Source organism: Euprymna scolopes, chromosome 7, assembly GCF_053919585.1.
Source record: "Euprymna scolopes isolate OS-2025 chromosome 7, ASM5391958v1, whole genome shotgun sequence".
Taxonomy (NCBI): domain Eukaryota; kingdom Metazoa; phylum Mollusca; class Cephalopoda; order Sepiida; family Sepiolidae; genus Euprymna; species Euprymna scolopes.
Window position 1 is genome coordinate 83,412,711 of NC_136488.1, and position 20,115 is coordinate 83,432,825.

The window sequence follows — 20,115 nt, forward strand, 5'->3', positions numbered from 1 at the left end:
AGTAACAATCGGTAGTTAGTGAGTCTAGTTTCTGTAAAAAGTCATCAATTGTTTCACCAGGCTTAACTTGCTTAGAATTTGCTAGATGTTAGAAGGCTTTACAAAGAGTGATTGAAGTCTTGCAATGGCTGCTTCATATGAGGCACAATTTACTATTTATTTGTGCACTGGATGGGAGATGTAGCTGATAAGGACATCCAGTTTATCAGTTGGCTGACAGTTGATTGACTTCAAAAAGTTGTTGAATGTGCGCAGCCAATGTGTTCAGTGATCTACAGAATCAGGTGCCAAAGGGCTAACATCGAAAAGTTGCGGCTTCAAAAACTGGTCCATTTTGAATTAGATTTCTTAATGAATAAATTGTAGAGATTCAGAACACGGAAGCCGAATGATAAATAATGTGAATAAGGCTTTATTCATCAAGAGACACAAGTATATAGGCTGTAACAGAAGGAAAGAGAATCGTTAAAAGTGTGGAAACAATGAACAATGTTAATAATATGACAGAGCCTCAGTCTAAAATTCCCAAGCAACATGAATTTTGAACAAATACATTGAGGACATTGCCAAGCTTGCTGCAAAGAAGGTGAGCTCACTCTATCATACTAGAAAATTACTCATACCAGAGAGCATCCTATATCTTTGCAAAGCTACAATTTGCCCATATATGGTGTATTGTTGCCACATCTGGGTTGGTGCATCTACCACTAGTCTCTCACTCCTAGATAGGGCCCAAAAAAGGAGTCTCAAATCTAATAGGTCCCGCACTATTGGGCAAGCACCAATCTCTGTCCCATCACAGCAATATTGTATCTCTGTGTCTGATTTAACAATTTTTTAATGGAATGTGCTCTGATGAACTCATAGCATGTGTAGAGAAAAGGGGTATCAACTGACGTTTGAATCATGATGGTGACTGGAGTATAGGTCAAAACTCCTTTCCCTAGCAAGAAAAACAAAAATAGCAAAAGCCCGGGAACAAATTCTGAAACTTAAAATAATAAGTTTTATTTAACCAGAAATAGTTTATTTTTGTGCATAAGAGATGTGCAAGTTATAATCATTCCTGAATGTTCGTGATCTTCCATAAGCATGAAATTAAAAAAATTAAAGTTCATTAATAACGCAGAGAAATGTGCATTTTTATAAGACAAAAGTTCAGAATCATCATTCAAGTGGAAAAAGAATGTTTGCGTAATTGTAAAAGTATTGCTGGAAGTCTTTAGTGACTGAGGAAATCCTCTGTGACTGAGGAAATTATTAATGTCAGCATAATTTTATGAAAACAACCTTGTGAATGGAAAATACCAGCAGGATAAAAGTTTATGAACAAAAAATATCCATCCATTGTTGTTTGCATGAGCTTCATTAGTACAGGGATTGAGTAATTTGTCCATTTACAGTTTGAACATGACACTCTTAATAGTGCAGATTTTTACGTTGTGCGACAGAGTTCCACATGCATGATAATTTGGAGCAGCGGCAAAATAACCTGCAAAAAACTGTCTGGAAATCACAGAAACGTTGATGTAGTTTTAACGTCCTTTGGACGGAGTTAGACACAAATAATAATTACGGGTGGTGAAAATGGTGACTTGCAGAAACGCTGTCAAGATGAGTTTGTTTTTTGGCGCAATGACACTTTTATATGGGCCTTCTCGAATGTTCCAACTCACTCACTGTCTACATATGCGAATAGGCAAAAATATAGTCCCATGAATTTGTGTGAAAAAGGAATGCATTACAGCCACGTCTCTACACGCTTAGTGTTGTGTGGGAGAACGGTGACAATATCAAATTGTTTCTGAAATGAATAAATTCCAGCCAAATAGATTCTTCTGATTACGTGATGAGCGACTTGATTCAGCTGGTCACTGCATATGTATGCCCCCTCGATGTACATATTTCCAACTAACCCAACAAACAGCAAAATATCACCCCTTCACTGTTGAGGTCTCAAAATATCACCCCTTCACTGTTGAGGTCTTTAGATGTCAGAAAGCCTTCTATTCTAATAGTTTCTTCCTTCAGACTGCTAGGTTTTGGAATTTCTCCCCTGTTTCCTGCTTCCATGCATCCTGCTACTAACATGCAAAAATGTAAATGTAATGTGAACAGACATCTCGCTGCTCAACTCCTTTGTTAGACATGATCCCAAATACAGTGGTACCTCATTAGTTGACTCTAATTTGTTCCAGATGTTTATTCGAACACCAAAATGTTTGACAACCGAAACGATATTTCCTCTTTAAATTAACTGAAATAGAATTAATTGGTTCCGAAGTTTAAAAGTCCCTTTTCATCTGTACACTTTTAGGATTTTATACATTCAATTGCACTGTCATTTCATATTCCTTTGCAAGTACTGACACACATATTCCTCTTTTAAATTTCTCTATCAGTTCCTTTTTAAATTCAATCATCATTTGCAGTTTTCCGTTTTGCACTCGCTTTACTGCTTTTATTTCTCTTTTCTTTCCTTTTATCCAATGGTAAATGAATGCCTATTTCTTCTTTGTTTCTAAAGTCTTTACACGATGCTAAACCAATTATTTGAACAACAAGATATGTCCGCTTCATTCGTCGTATTGAAGTTTACTGACCTTTTTTTTTTTTTTACTCTTTGGACACCTCGAGATCCTTTGTAGTCCAACGCAAAAAGGAGATCAATGAATCGAATTGTGTGGTTCTGGTGTCATGCGGATCTGCAAAAAATAGCTAGACTGTCGAAGGGGTTGCAATGACGCTGTTCTAAATATAACTCTCGTCACAAAGTTCAGACTCAGAGTTGGGTTGGGTCATCACACTACACTTCAAAAGTATCACAACCAGTATGAATTACAACGTTCCATTGAGGAACACCGCTGCTTGTCTACATTCGAAGCATAGTCGGCGGTTCAAACTCAAAAATTTTGTTTGACTACCAAGACAAGAAATCTCCAATTTTTGGGTCGAACACCAAGATGTTCAACTACCGAAACGTCCGACAACTGAGGTATCACGGTAGTAGCTCTTTATTTTCCAAGTAGCAATATGCCTTGTTTGGGATGAAGAAAAAAAAATTACTTACTACTAAAAGGAATGACTTTTAGAGGATCATTTTATGTTAGATTTAGAATTATATAGGAAACTAATCCCCAACTCTAAATTCTAAAATATTCTTCTGACAAGTTTTCCAGAATATCATTTTATATATTCGTGGTGTCAGATTTAAAAACATATATATGAAAACGTTTTATAAGATATTGAATGCTAAAGATGCGTTTCGACCAAATGAGTTTTAAGTGAGGCTAAAACGATTCTTGTGAAAATGTGCAATGTCATTTATATTCTTTTGATAATAATAAAAGCAAATTGAAAAGGGTTACTAATGTAAAAGTTATTTTTAATACTTAATACTTTTTTATTAGATAATTTTCTTAACGTGATAATAATTTTTTGAATACTATTGATAAAACTTTTTATTAAAAAAAAAAAAAAAAATACGAAAAAGAAAAAAGTACGTTTCGTGTTGTGTAACAAGTCGTCATTTTGTATACAACCCAGATTTGCCGCACATGCGCATCGCTAACATTGAAGGCTTCCTGTGCCGCGCCTTGATTCAACTTTTGGATTTCGGATTTTGCTTTATCAGGGAAAATGCCGAATAATTACAAAGGTAAGAGTTTTGCGCTGCGGTAATCCACAAAGCAATTAATTAAGCATACCTAGCGAGTCGTGGACACGTTAAACTGGCACCCCAAACTTGCAATTTGTCTTAACATTTTAAAAATAAAAAGCCTAAATTCTAACTGCAGAATTGTTTTGTCTTGATTTTTATCCAGCAGTAGACGACGATGATGATGATGATGTCCGAATTGGTTTTTGGTTATTTAAAAATATACATATATATTAATGAAAGAAGAAAATTCATGAATATTTAAAAACAAGTAACTTAATAAAAAAAATTTATTTTTAAAAGTTTGATTTTAAAGAACCTTAGAGTCGTCTTTTTTTTTTTTTTTTTACTTTTTCGATCGCTATCTTAGATAGGTACCGCTTTATCGCGTTAGATTTTATTTTTAACTCGATCCAGAAAGAAATGAAAAATAAAACCTGTAATTTTTATAAAATTGCCAACTTTGTTATTTACTTAGAGGGACGTGTATAATGCACACACTCCTCATATATATATATATATATATATATATATATATATATATATATTGCTTAACATAAATAATTTTTCCATTAAAAAATAGATATTTATGCAGAATACGGACCGTGCTATTTTTAGATAGGATTTCCAAGTTAAATTCAATTTTTACACTATCTTTTATTTATTAAATTGTTAGATGAAAACACACATAATAAAAATGAAAGACGCTCCCCTCTCCCTATGTGAAAAATGTGTTTATAAATAATATTATTTCAGCACGGTATGTATTCTGCATAAGTACCAAAATCGAATAAAAATTTAACTGTTTTGGAAGATTTATCAGGGAAGCCAACAAATTTTTATTATTCGATATTTTAATATGGTATTTAATAAATTTTTTTTTTTTTTTTTGGTAGTAGTGCACTTATTGATCCGTGCTGAAATAATGTTATTATTTAAAAATCCATTCTTAACATGGAGAGGGAACAGTGTTAAAAAAAAAAAAAAAACTGGTTTGTTTTACTGTACACATAGATACGAAAAAGTTGTCACAAAACAAATATAGAACAAATAAATGTTATCAAAGACAAGATAAGTTCCTTTTCTACCCAACTGGATATGTTTTTAGTGTTTATATTTAATGTAACATGTTTATTCAGTTCGAAAAACATACAATGTTTACCGATGTATTGGAAAACTCAAAATGGCGGCTGACTCTCTCTCTCTCTCTCTCTCTCTCTCTCTCGGAAGATGGTAAGTTTGGAAAAAGGAGTTATAAATAAAAAACCAGTCAAAATACTGTTAAAAACCCACCGAATATATGTCAACCTATGTCACGGTAACATATATTGAGCGAGTTTCTAACAGTATTTTGTCTGTTTTTTTATTTATAACTCATTTTCCCAAACTTACTGCCTTAAATAGAGAGTCGGCTGCCATTTTAAATTTTCCAATACATCGGTAAACACTGTATGTTTTTCGAACTGAATAAACATGTTACATTAAATATAAACACTAAAAACATATCCAGTTAGGTAGAAAAGTAACTTATCTTACCTTTGATAACATTTATTTGTTATATATTTGTTTTGTGACAACTTTTTCGAATCTGTGTACAGTAAAACAAACCCAAAAAAACATATAAAACTTTAATTAAACTTGGAAATACGATTTAAAAAATAGCGCGGATCAGTAAGTGCACTTGCACTACTAGTGCACTCAGTGCACTTACTGATCCGCGCTAGCGCCATTTAAAAAAAACAAAAAAAAAAAAAACGCTGTTATTGTGTTACTTTAGTGTGTTTGTTTTTCTCTTTTACCAATAAATTATGCAAAACTTTGAATACTCTCCCCTGGATTCGAGTGGAATTCTTCAAAAATTGTCCCCTAAATCTAAAATGCACAAGTGCAAACCCCCTCCCCCCCCCAAAAACCCCTAAGGAATGGGCATTAAAGGATGGTATTTTTGTTTTGTTTTTTTTACATTAGGTCCATCTCCACAATTTTCTTTAAAATGGCGACTTTTAAAGGTTTTCGGCTGTGCTGAATACAAAAATCGCATTGAAATTTTACAGAGACAAGTAGTTATCGAGATATAAAAAATACTGTATCATGCATTGCATTCTTTGGCGGCCATATTTTTTGCGCGTGTGAGATATAAACAAATCTAGGTAAATTTTTACATTAGGTCCAGTCCACCTCCATAATTTTAGTTAAAAATGTTAAGAACGGCTTTCGGTATAACCCCCCTTCCCCTCCCACCCTCCATGTTAAAAATTGTGGAAGTGGACCTAATGCTAAAATTTACCAACAATTTGTTTACATGTACTAAACTGCACTAGTACCCTGTAATCTACTAGGTAGCCATTATAAAAAAAAACGCGTCGGATGTTTACATTCACCTTATATTTAGATTTCATCGTTATTATTTAAAGGAAAAAGCCTTTTCTTTTTTTCTTAAAGATTTCTTAAAAATCCACAGTATCGTGCCAAAAATGTCTTTTTCTTAAAAAATAGGTAGATTAAAAAAAATTAAATACCATCAATGACCTTTACTTAAAATAAAGATTATAGTGGTGTAAGAAGAGTCCCAATAATTTTTTTTAATTATTTCATAATTTGAATCTGTTTATTATTATTATTATTATTATTATTATTATTATTATTATTATTATTAATAATAATCATGCACTGCATGATTATTATTATTATTATGCATGATTCATGCAGTCATGCACTTATTCTAACTTAAGTTTTGGGTTTAGCTCGACAGAAGGCAGTTTGATTTTGTTCAAATTCTGTAGAATCAGATTTTTTTTATGATAATAAAAACAAAAGATATAACTTTTGTAACTTATTTGTTAATTTTCCTAACCAAACAATTTCGCCATTATATATATGATTGGCGTTTTAATTCTCAAATCGTGTGGGATACAGCAACACAATAAAAAAAATAATCACTTTTTGTGTGATGCTAAATCTAAATGCTTGGATATATTTGTAAAAAATGTGCATTTTCTACGGATTCCGTTTTAAGTGATGGATAACTTAGAAGCAATTATCAAAATAGGGTCCCATTTAAAAAAAAAAAAAAAATTTATACATATTAAAGATAGCTGTAATCTTTAAAATTTACTTCGTATGTGAGTGTGACTTCTATGCACCAAGAAATACATTTCAAAGATTACAGTTCTTGGCAATTACCATTCATTAAATACACATAAAACAAATCGGTTGTTGTTCGCTCTAAAGTAGTAAAAATAACATTTTGAACACATGATAAAATACCAAAGATTGTTTGTTTTTGTTTTTTTAATTTATGTCAATTTATAAATATTTAACTTTTTTCGTTTTCGAATAAATTTAACTGCTGCTTATTTGTAGTTATTCAGTGCTTTGGTGTTTAGGTTCTGTGTATTTAATGTGTTTTTTTAATGCAAAAATCATCTAACATTTTCAAATTAATTTTAGTTTGGAAAGGAGTGAAAATACAAAAATATGATTTATCTTAAAATGTTTAGTTTTAATGTAATCACACAACTAGTTTTGTCAATATATATTAATAGTTTGGTTAATAATCATAACTAGATTCGTTTATATTATGCAGGTAATCGGAATAAAACCCGTTTAGAGGGCAACAAATGCGTGAAATATGCAAGTTTGTTGAATTTTGGTTGAAAAGGGTTACCAAGTCAGAGTTGTATTCGAAAATACCAGATGCTTAAATTAACGAATAAACACAGGCTATTGGGTTCGGATCTTAGTGAAGGAGATGATTCTGTTCAGTCTCATTCTCCCAGGTGTAACCCCCTTCTTCGAAAGAGGCGATTAATTTATTACCAGTCGCCTGAGACACCCACATCGAGTAATGCCGACGTGTCCGATCACGGCAAATTTTGCACACACTCGCCTGCACGGCCATCGCAATACGATAGTCGTGCCTACTTAAATAAAAAGTAATAGATTTTTTTTTCTTTTGTCTCTAATTTGATCCCCACGTGTAGGCACTTATTTCAGCGCATATGTATGCAGTGAAGTGTGTGATAATTAGGATCGCTTCCGCTTCTTCGGCCATTATTTGAGTATTTTTTATTTTAGGTACTAATGGCTCCAAAATAAAACTAGTGAAATTTTATTACAAAATTAATATTTTGCAAAGGGAACTTTGTTTTGAAAAGAAAAATACATTTTTTTTTTTTTTTTTTTTTTTGGATAAATTTTTACCTGGTTTCCACCTTAACATTTTCCTTAAAAATGAATTCTCAACGAAAATATTGGGGCACATGCATGACTTCCAAAAGACATCTATCGAAGTAAGAAAATGCATTGTCACGTAATATTACGTATATTAGGTTATATTGAAGTTGTTTTAAAATGGTTACTACTGAAATATTATCTTAACCAGATTCTAGATTTATAATTTATTTCCATTAATAATTTAATGGCCAAACAATATCGTAATAATTAGACTATAATGTTACATATATCATTAAATCATTGAACTCATTTTTTTATAAAACTAATTTGTTTTAATGGCAATTATCTTTATCGTTATTTTCAAGGCAAGTGCTCGTCTGAGCTCCAATCTATGCCCCCCCCTCGCCAAACTCTCTCGAAAAACACTGGTCTAGCTGAAACCACTATCAATAATTTCCCCCACTCTTTATCTGTGCCTAAACCTCTGCACGCGGTGCACGCCTGTGGAACCGTTTGCCTGCTGTTGTTCCGTTTGCCTACTTTCCTGCTGACTACAGTTCGGTCATCTTCATGTTCAACCTAAACAAATTCTTGTTGAACCGTCCCCTTAAGTAATCCAATTTCCCAGATTTCATCTACGAAGGATTACTACGATATTATCCCATTGACTACTGTACACTCATTAACCATTATCCTCGAATGTCCTCCGGACCTTGATAAGTGGTGACTCCTATGTAAAAAAAAAAATATATATCTAGCAAACATAAAATGTCGCGTCCAGAGCAGAACGCGATAAAAATTCTGTATAACGATTAAAAATCGTTTTGTTGTTGTTAAATATTAATAAATGAAGAATCATTTTGATTTAAAATTCATTTAGTATTACGCATGTAAAATTAAGAAAAGCATGCTTGAAATGTGTAAACATTATCTGAATAAGCGAAATCAATACAAGATAGTGATCGAATTTGACTTGATGTTACGTGATTTTGTTTATCCAGATAATCTTGACACATATCAATAGGCACCTCCAAAAGTCACCACAGAATTACCCCCCCCATATGTAAAACGATGTAACTTTATTATAAATTAATATTATCAATATAACTTTTGTACCATTTAAAAGAAGAAAGGCAAAATAAACGAGTAATAATTTAAAAAAAAATTTTTCATCGTACGAAAATAATGAAATTGCGAGACGAAAATTGTGTTTACATAATTGGCGCTTTAAAATAACGTTCCCATGTAGTAAGCATTTCGGACGTAAAAACATACCTGTGTTTAATAAATCTAGCAAAAATCAACTAATGGTTAGATTTTCATGAAATTTTCGATACTTATCCATTTTAGAATGAAATTACATATAAAATGCAGTTTCCGTAAAATATATAAGGGTAAATATTATTTTAGTGCGTGTTTCCCCCCCCCCCCATATTTATTTTTTTCAAAATTAGAACAAAATATATTTAAATCTATCGATATTTCTATTTATTATGAAACATAAGAGTTCAAATAAGTAAAACATATTTATTTCTTAAAAATTGAAATACACATATTGAACAAAAAATTACCTTGAAGTTGCAATTAAAAAATGATATAAATTTAATATTATGGTTTTTTTTTTAAATAGCGTTTTTTCGAATTAATATAGACTATAATCAGTGTAACTGCTAAGAAAAAGAAACTTCCTAAACATTAATTAATTTTTAAAAGATTAAAACGATTAAAATTCCATTTATTTCAAAATGTTCCGTTACAACATGGATTTTTAATTAATTGTGTTTAAATTATTTTTAAATATTAAGTTTTTATATAAACATGACTCTTGTCAGCTATTTTATCGCAAGATTAAAACCAATTTGAAAATATTATTGCACAAATATTACGCATTTTGTTTCCCCCCCCCCCTCATATTTTGTTTGTTTCTTTTTACCGAACAAAATATGGGAGGCCCTAGATAACCAAATGAACATTCAGTAAAACCGTATTTCATATTTAATATACAAATGTTTATAATATTATTAATCGTTAAACTGTGTAAATCTTAAAACCTAACAAAATTATAACAAAGATTAATTATTAATTGCAGTTTGAAGAAGATAAACAAAGGTTTTAAAAACTCATTAAGTCGCGTCTGCTTTTCCATAGTTTATATAATTAACACAAATCTGACATCACGGAAACATGCAGTCCCTTTTTCACAATTGTTTGGGAGACCCTACATATCAAGCATGCATTTCTCAAGTTTACTTGCGTCCTACTAAATGGACTTTAAACTGAAATGATTCTTTATTTAATAATATATAAGAAAAATAACATAAAACAATTTTAATACTTCTACAGAACTTTTCTCAGCTCTGATTGCAATCTTTAACGTGAACTATTTTTTTTTTTAATTAATTTATTTTTTTAATCCTAAATTTTTAATCCCAAATTCTGTTTTATCTCGTGAACATTTAAATCACTTAAAATAAGTAGATCTTGCACCTATATATTATACTACATGTCGTCTACAGTATATCGTGGTGAGACCACAACAAACAAAATACTGTATGCTTGCTTTCCATGCATGTCTGCTATTGTCCAACATTGACTTTTAGCAACTAACTAGACATGTATCTCGACCAATGTATATTTGGACATCAGAGGTCAAGTGATGAGATGGAAGGCTTCATGTTACAATCAAGACTAATCTGGAGAGCAACACTGGCCTCTCGGGATTGAAATTTCTGACTGCAATGAGTTAATAAGCATCGTGTGATCCATGAAGTTTGTTCATTAATGGATGACCAAAAAAGAATATGGTAATGTTTAGACACAGCAGCCTAGAAAGAAAATTGCCATTGAGTTTGAGTATTATCTGAAAATTGAAACTGAAAGTAGCATTACAAGCGTATGCTGGAGTTTCGTGGACATCGACAATATTACATACCTAATGTGCTTCAACAAGTCATATCTTTTTTATTTATGGGTCAATTTTTAAAAGAATTACATTGATGGAAAGAGAATAGAATAAGCATTCCAATTATGTTAATTTATTTTTCTTTTATGCGTTCAATATTTTTATGCTCCAAGTTAAAAATGAAAAAATGGTAAAAAATGACAAAAAGAAACTTTTTTCAATGTTTACATTTCATACGTTGGTTGTGTTTGGATACATATGTGTGGCATCAAATTTGATTTGATATGGCTGAAATTTTACAGGCTATATAAACATAGAAGTTCATCTCTACTAGACTTTGATTTATATTTTTACGACCAAGCAAAGTTGACAAAGAATATTTCAAAATTGATTAAGATAAGTCGGCATATATCATCCATTTTCATATAGATAATAGTTTCAGAATTATTTTCATGTATAATATGTAAATATTTGATAATCATTGTGTGGAAATTTCTTTAAAATGTTATCTTTTATAGAAATTCAAATCTGTTTAACGGGGGGGGGGATGGCTTGCTATGCACTAATGCGCTGACCAGCACTCAGCTGACTAAAGTCAGCACATTGAGTTTTGTTTGTATTCTCTTAAAAATAAAAAAACTTTTTTCTGCTTCTAAAACGAAAGAAAAATCAGTTTCATTTTTTATTTTGAGTTTGTCAATTTAAAAAAGATTATTTTCAAATTTGATTTCTAAACAATACTATTTTGTTGTTTTTAACACTTTTAGTACACATGTACTAAAAGCGTTAAAAAACAATAAAATGTACTCAGTGCATGCGTTATCATTGTATTCATAATTCTTACTTAAGGTAGAATTATGTTTTTTAGTATTAAAAAAAAACAAATATATAACAAATAAAAGGTACTTGTGCACTTATACTACCATGCTGAAATAATAATGTTATTATTTAGAAACCCATTCTTAACATGGGGGAAGGAAGGGTGTTTTGTTAACTATTCTGTACTTTCACCTAACAATTAAATAAAAAAGATCGTAAATTTATTTTTGACTCATTGTAAAGACCAATTTTTTCGAATCTGTAAAACAAACCCGTTTTTTTTTTAACTGAGGATATCTAAATAATAATAATAATAATTAGGCAGTTTGATAAAGGATTTCATTGTGATGCATTTTGTAAATTTTCACCTTGTTTCCACTTGAACATTTTTCTTTAAAATGACTACCTCTGGAGGTTTTTGGGTATGCTGAAAACGAATATCACATTTAAATTTTCCAGATATAAGTAGGCTTCCGGATATTAAGCAATGTCATTTCTTATGTTATTGCTGGTGGCCATCTTGGTACGTGCATTTGTGCATAGTTTCTTGGGGGTTACGTTTGCGCGCTCACGCGTACCAAGATGTCCATCAGCGATAACATAAGAAATGACATTGCTTACTATCCGGAAAACTACTTAAAATTTAAATGCGATATTCGTTTTCAGCATACCCTAAAACCTATAAAAGTAATCATTTTAAATGTTAAGGTAGAAACAAGGTAAAAAATTACCGTTTTATTTCTTTGTTTACATAGTTGAATTTTCAGTAAAGCAACAGAATAGAAATGACAAAAATTACCATCAACTGGTGAATATATAGTTGTTGCTTATCAGGATTCCTGGTATCCTGGTACTGTGAAAGCTACATCAAGGATTCATGTAGAGTACAATTTATGGTTGCATCTCAGAAAATAGGGGTATATTTTGGGCTGGATAGAGAGGATTTACAAAATTGAAAATTGGACTAGTCCCAAAACACATAAGTTCTGGTCGACTATGAGAAGTTCCATCTTTTACAGAAATCCAAAATTTATGAAAAATTTTCTTTGATTTATTTCTGAGATTAATTCATATCTACTCAATTTTTTTTATTTTGAGAGGAGTAGTAAATACCGGCCATGAATGCTCTTTAGGCATTCAATGGCTACACCCAAGATTAAGCTCTCCTTTGGTGAGGAGGCAGGAAAATGCCTGCTCTCAATAAAGCTATATTTAAATACCACTATAATACTTAGTTTGGTTCATGAATAGACACCCACTGTATGATACCATGCGCAGGTTTTAAAAAAATTGAAATTTGTACATCGAATTTATAATTCATGGCTTATGGTAAAGAGATACATCAAATTTGACTGCATAATCAGAAAGAGCACACAATTTTACATAAGAGTGCCAAGTTTCATGAGAATAGCTTGAAAAATAAATAAATAAATGGTAGCGAAATTATTGAATTTCTTGAAATGTTGAGGTCCGTAATTTAGCCCACTTTTTCTAAAGAAAAATGTCCACAGAAAAGCCTAAGTTTTGGCACTTAAAATTCTCATAACTTTTGAACTACTGATGGTATTTGCATAATTCAAATGTTTTTAAGCATCTTTTACATAGCTCTTTTCATACAAGTTTGATAGAATAACAATTATCTAAAAATAAAAACTCATTGGCATAAACATCGTTTACAAGATTTGTTCGACGCATTCTAAAAACTCAACAGCCACTTTCTTTCTTAGCTTCTGTGATTACACATTACCAGAAAATGTATAGAAACACTACCACAGCCAAAGGAATAATTTCACCCAAAATAGTACATCAGTTTGAAATACTAACTAGTTAGTTTCACTCATTTCTCAAAGTTTCTTTCATACATGGGTAAGGAGAAAATTTTTAATAGCATAAATAGGATAGCAAGACAACTTTGGGTAAAAATTAGATCTGAGTTCCGGAACATTTTTGTTTTTGCATTTTTTTAAGGGAGGTGATATTTGATCAACACTGCTGGGTAACCATGAGATAAAAATGTTTTCTTTTTAAATCTCCAAAGCAGTATTTCATGGTAAATAACTGATGTTCTTTACCAGCGCTCTACAGACAAACTTATGTTTAGTTGACCTTTGACAACTAAATATTTTCGTTTACTAGCCAAATAGAAAAGTTACTAGCCAAACCAACATGATTTTTAGAATATGACAGCTTCGTTCTGTGACGAGTATGTACATCATAAAGATTTTTCTGTGTTTTTTATTTAACAAGTAATTCTAAATATACAGCAAATTTTATTTTGATACTTGAAAGTATAAACATTCTAATTTCTAGATGTTTTTTAAACAGCCTTTGTTTAAAAAAAAAGAGTTTGTTGTTCTGTTAAACTTTATTATTTAAATAATTTAATTTTGTTCGTTTTATATAAAAACAAAAAGTTGAAAAGATATTTTTCACTCAGTAGTGAGATTTGGAAGATTGTCAGTGAAAGAAATACAATCGCTAAAAGATAAGTGTTTCATTATTTCTAGTTGCCACTTTGAAAAATCACTCGCAATGTAGAGCCCTGCTTACAGTAATATTAAGACTAGCATAAATTCTGGGAAGTAAAGTAATGCAGTGACTGAAAGTCTTTCAATTATAAGTCTTTTTAGTTTTAAAAGTTAAAAAAACTTACAAAACATTATTTGTGTGTGATTTTTTTTTTTTTCATAATTATACTTATATCTTAACACGGATTCATGTAAACCAGTTTCTTCAGTTTTGTTGATTAAAAATAATATTTATGAATTTTTGAGATGAGAGATGATAATTTGAATTAGTTACATTGCGATTCTCATCTTATTTTATTCACAACGTTTACACGTGATGTAAGCAATCTTTAGGTGCATCAAAAAGGTTCCTCTAAGTTTGAAAGATGCACTTGAACAAGGTTGTAGGTTACAGCAACCGAAACTGAGTACAACAACCAAAATGAGAATTGTAATAACACAAATTGTTGATAATAATAGTTAAAAAAAGGTATGAAAAAAATGCTTTAGTGTTAAAATGTTTCAGTATTTTAATATTTAAACAAAAATTAATATTTAAAATGTGTTCATGTTGTCTGTTAGAATTAATAGCTTATCTGAAATCTTTACAATCTAATTGTAACTGCAGCTCACCTTAGAAATTCAGATTTTTATTTACTTCTTTTTATCTCACAAACAATAAAACCCATTCTATCGTAAATTAGTGCTTATTCTCATTTGATTAGAAGAAAACAAGAAAAAGAAAATCAGAAAAAAAAAAAAACAAGGAAAAAGTCTAATTTGCATAACATTTAGTGACTTTTTTGTGTCATGGTTTTATTTTTTGACTGGTCAACTAAGTGAAATAATGGTTTTTGATACAAAGATAAACTCTGATATCCTCAAGGAAGAGGCATGAAATTGACTATAAATTAGCACCATTGTTTATATTAAGATAGTTGGTTGATGATAATGTGTCACCATTTAGCAAGTGCCAAATTCACCTTAATGCATGTCTAAATGAATCCTCGTTTGAAAATGTTGATGCTGACCACAAAATAAATAGGAACCTGAAGAGTTTATTTATATATATATATATATATATATATATATATATATATATATATATATAGTGAAAATGCCTCTCTGTGTGTCTGTGTACATTTCCCCACCAAATAACTCTGTCAATTTTCAGTCTAGGGACTCGAGATTTGACAGAAGGGGTATTGAGATTTGGAAAAATCTTTTTAACCAGTTTTCAGCCAGAAATTTGGCTGTCAAGGGGTCAAAGTTCAACAATTTGATATTTGAAAACTCTACCAAACTCCTCCGCCAATTTGGGGTCTAAACATTTGAAATTTTAAATGTAGGTTACTTGGACATGGATCAAATTTTTTAATTTGATTTGAGCCCCAAGAAATAAATGTTATGGGGTTAAAATTAGGGTCAAAGTTTTTTAAAAATTTGACCTTTGCGATCTCTACAAAACTACTCAACTAATTTCTAGTCTAAACATTTGAAATTTTACATAAAGGGTATTCAGAGATAGGGCAAGCTTTTTAATTGGTTTGGATTGAAAATTTGAGCTGCCAAGGGGTCAAAGTTCACAAGATTTGACCTTTGCGGTGTCTAGCAAACTACTCAGCCAATTATGTGTCTAAACATTTAAAATTTATACATAACAGGTAGTCAGACATGCAGCAAGTATTTTAATCAGTTTTGAGGCGAAAATTTGGCTGCTAAAAGGTCAAAGTTGAAAGAGTTGACCTTTGCAGATTCTATCAAATTGCTCGACTAATTTTGGGTCTAAACACTTGAAATTTTATATGTAAGTAACTTAGACATGGGTCAAAGTTTTTATTTTGATTTGAGACCAAATTAATAAATGTTAAGGGGTCAAAATTGGGGTCCAAGTTATAAAAAAATTGACCTCTGCGGTGTCTACGAAACTACTCAGACAATTTTTTGTCTAAACATTTGAAATCTTGTATAGTGTATTCACCGTAGGGCAAGTTATGAACAGTACATAGGGCCCGAGCAAAGCAAGGCTGAACTGCTAGTATATATATATATATATATATATATATATATATATATATATGTATATATAAATGACCTTTACTGTTGGTGTGCAGAACAGTCTTTACCAAACTACTTTGTCCATTTTTGTTCTACAAATTGAAACTTCATATATTGGAGACTTGGACCTGCGGAACAAATTCGATTTGGTGTTTAGCCCGTAAAAATAGCTGCTATGGGGTCCAAATTGAAAAAATTGGAACTTGATAGGTATAAATCGACTAAATGTATTACCTTTACGCATTTATACCTTTAACAACATAATTTAAAAAATTTATGTATATGGACTTAGCTCAGATGTTAACGAATAATGCATTGTTTGTTAACATCTGAGTTAAGTGTTTGTTTGTTGACCACTCATATTGATTGGATGGCACAACATTTACATTGGATCGACTAGCAAGTTATAAAAACACCCCTGTAGTCAATCTGTTGTTGGTCTTTTTGTTTAGTCCATTTGTACTTTTCTTTGTTACTATTACAAGGACGAGTTGTCGTTGCAACTCCTGTTTACTCAGAAAAATTGTGAAAGATTCACCACACAAGGTAAAAATTTCATTGTTTTTTCCTTTCACGTCAAGTTCGGGTTTACTACTTTGAGTTGCTAAAACGGCCCCCCCCACACACACACACACGCTTTGGTCGGTTAAAAATCTGACATTAGACGTATAGTGCAACAAATAACATACTAAGTAATGGTCAGTTCTAAATGACAATCTGCCAGAGGTCGAAGATTCAATCCTCAGTACAGGCGATACTAGTAATATAATAATAATGCGCGCTTCTAAAATTAAATTTCAGAGATCGTAACACTGAATTTCACATGAAAACAATGGGGAATACGGATTATATTCTTGTGGTTGTATGTTGCAGGTGCTTAGCTAAAATCTAACTAACCACTTAATGAAAGTTTCAATGAACCCTATGCACTAATATCATCAAGACAGCATGCACAAAATGTTTCAATTATTTACTGTTCTATTTCAGTTAATTTCTATTAAACAACACATAAAATTAAACGTTCTGACCTTGCTTATTTACAAACAACAATTTTTTTTTTTTTAATACTCTATATCCATTCCAAACAAGGCAAATTGTCACTGAGACATAAGGGACATAACTGAATTAAAGACCCTGTCTACAGAGAAACTCTAAGTAGGGAGTTGAGCAGCAAGATGTCTGTTCACATCACATTACAGTACAGTTGGGGAAGCAGGATACAAGGAGGGAATTCCAAAGTCTAGTAGTCTGAGGGAAGAAACTTTTAGGATAGAAGGCTCTCAGGCATCAGGAGATTTTACTGTCTGTTGGGTTAGTTAAGGGTATCTACATCGAAGGGGCACCAGTGCTACAAGTTCTCCAGAGTACATTCTATTAAAGTACTTGTAAAACAAGCACAGGGATGCAACATTGTGATGATGGGTTGGAGCTTAGTTAACGTGATCACTATTAGATTAATGACTCCTTTTTTGGACTCTATTCAAAAGAAAGAGAATTGTAGTTAATGCAGACTCATATATGGCAACAATATTTCATGCATGGGTGAATGATGGTTTTGTAAAGATAGTGTTAGGTGTAAGTATTTTTCTAGCACAATAAAGGGAGCTCACCTTCTTTGCAGTAACCATGGCAATGTCTTATGTATTTGTTCCAATTCATGTTAACTGTGAATGTAAAGAAGAGGAGTTTAAATGATGAATTCTCAGTTAGTGTTATTAACCATGGCAATCAGTGATTGGAAAAGTTCTTTGTATTTTTTTTCTTTTTGCCCTGAGGCCAGTCTAGGATAAGGGTTATTGAGTGTACAGTGGTCAAGGGAAACCTGTCGGTCATCATTAGTAGTGGCAATTTAGTAAGTTGGATTACTTAAGAGGATGGAATTATCAAGAATTTGTTCACGTTGGACTTGAAGACAACTATATTGTAGTCAGTTGGAAAACAGGAAAAACGGGACAGAGTTTCACAGGCGTGCAGTTCTAAGAAAAAAGCTTTGTTCATGGAATTTAGGTTTAGGCACAGATAAAGAGTGGGGGAAATTATTGATAGTGGTTTCAGCTAGACGAGTGTTTTTCGAGAAAGTCAGGCCAGGGGGGGACCATAGAGTGGAGCTCAGATGAGCACTTGCCATGAAAACAACGATAAAGCAGAGACAGGCTCGCAACGTCTCTTCTGTGAGAAAGAGGTTTCAGGGAAGAGAAAAGGGCATCTCCCACTAAACTACACAGTCTATTTTGAACTCTGTCAAGGTAGAATAAGTGCTTCTAGCAGCTCCTGCCCAGATGTGGCGACAGTATTCCGTCCTTGGATGCACTTGACTCTTATACATGTAGAGAATTGCATCAGCAGTGAGATATCTACTGGAACAGTAGAATGATCCCACCATTTTCCCAGCAGTCCTGGCAACGGATTTGATGTAAGTGTTCCATCTCAGATCAGTAGTAAAAGTCCAGCCCAGAAATTTGTCAAAACATGGAGCCTCCTCAAAATGAGAGCCATTCATTTCAATTGATGTTAGGCAGGGATCAGAACGTTGATGATGGAACGATAGAAGTTTGGTCTTAGATGCATTAAAGTCAACCAGCCACCTCTTTCCCCATTGCACCACGTGCTCAAGATCAGAGGAAAGAGAATCAGAGAGAACTTGGTCGTTTACAGCCTTTGAAGTGTTGCTGTAGATGGTCGTGTCGTCAGCATAAATGTCTACAAATGATCTTAGAATGTGATTTGGGAGATCATTGATGTAGATCAGAGAGTTGGACCCAGGATGGATCCCTGAGGGACTCCAGCATTAATTCTGTGAGTTTCAGAATTTTACCCATCAACCACTACTCTTATGAACCTATCAGAGAGAAATGATTTAATATTTGAAAGATGTTTCCAGCTATACTGTAGCTGGAGATTTTGTGAAGTAGACCTTTATGCCATACCCTATCAAAAGCTTTTGATATGTCGAGGGCAATTATGTTAGAAAGGAAGCCTTCGTCGAGAGATTGGCTAATCCTATGACATATAACTGTTAACACATGAGCTGTAAATTTAGCAGAACGGAAACCATATTGCATGTTACTGAGGAGGTTATTTTTGCTGAGGTGGTTGATTACTTCTCTATTTAAAACAGATTCTAGCAACTTACTCATGACGCACAGGTGACTGATTGGTCTGTATTGAGAGGGAGATGAGCGATCACCTGAATTTTGAAATACGGGGCATACTGATGAGGTTTTTCAGGGTGTTGGGAAGCAATTCTTCTTAAGACAATGCTTAAATAGCTTTGTAAGTATGGAAGCTAGTTCTGGTTGAAGCTTTTTGAGCACTATAATAGAAATGCTGTCAGGACCAGTTGCTTTACTGAAATCAAGGTTTTTGATTAGCTTGCCAGCATCACGCACAACAAATTTCAATCAAAAAGCTAAGAACTTGCATATATATAAAAAAAACTTTAGAAATTTAAGTGGAAATTTATTTTTTCTAGATTAAAAATGAAAAAAAGTAGGAAAATCACATCAAAAGGAAATAGTATGTCGCATAGTGTGTTTTCAGACACAGGAGGAAATACCGGGAGTTGGCAGCCCTGATCACATAGAGTAGAATTAGCTGCAAACAGTTTGGCTTTGTCCGATGCTAATGAGATTACTTCAGGTCCATTGATGATGGTTGTGAAAGAGTACATACTTCTATTCAGGATCCTGTTTGTTATTTGCCAGAATTGGTGGGAACCAAGCTGCTTAGTGAAAGAAAAGAGCTTTGTCTTAGTAGCATTAAATATTACCAACAATAAGCGAGAAATATTCTTCAAGATGTGGTAAAACACGTAAATCCTTCTCTATGAAGACCAAACTTCTTCACCAAATTGATACTAACATATGTAAAAGATAACATTGTCATGCTCTAATCGGTTATTTTATTTCAAGTAAAATTTCAATGTTTCAGCAAATCTACAGTTTCGGGTATCCCTCCTTTACCCATGTTAATGAAATGTTTATGTGATTGCTATA

The 20,115-nt window shown here is 32.2% G+C and overlaps 1 protein-coding gene across 1 annotated transcript in view; it reads left to right on the plus strand.

Moving 5' to 3' along the window:
* The first annotated feature begins 3,525 nt into the window (after window positions 1-3,525).
* LOC145279812 (ubiquitin carboxyl-terminal hydrolase 14-like) overlaps window positions 3,526-20,115 on the plus strand; it is a 69,118-nt gene continuing 52,528 nt past the window's right edge. The window contains exon 1 of the mRNA XM_080131175.1: window positions 3,526-3,658. Within this exon, the coding sequence (XP_079987301.1) occupies window positions 3,640-3,658 (19 nt within the window). The 5' untranslated portion in view covers window positions 3,526-3,639. The remainder of the gene's footprint in view (window positions 3,659-20,115) is intronic.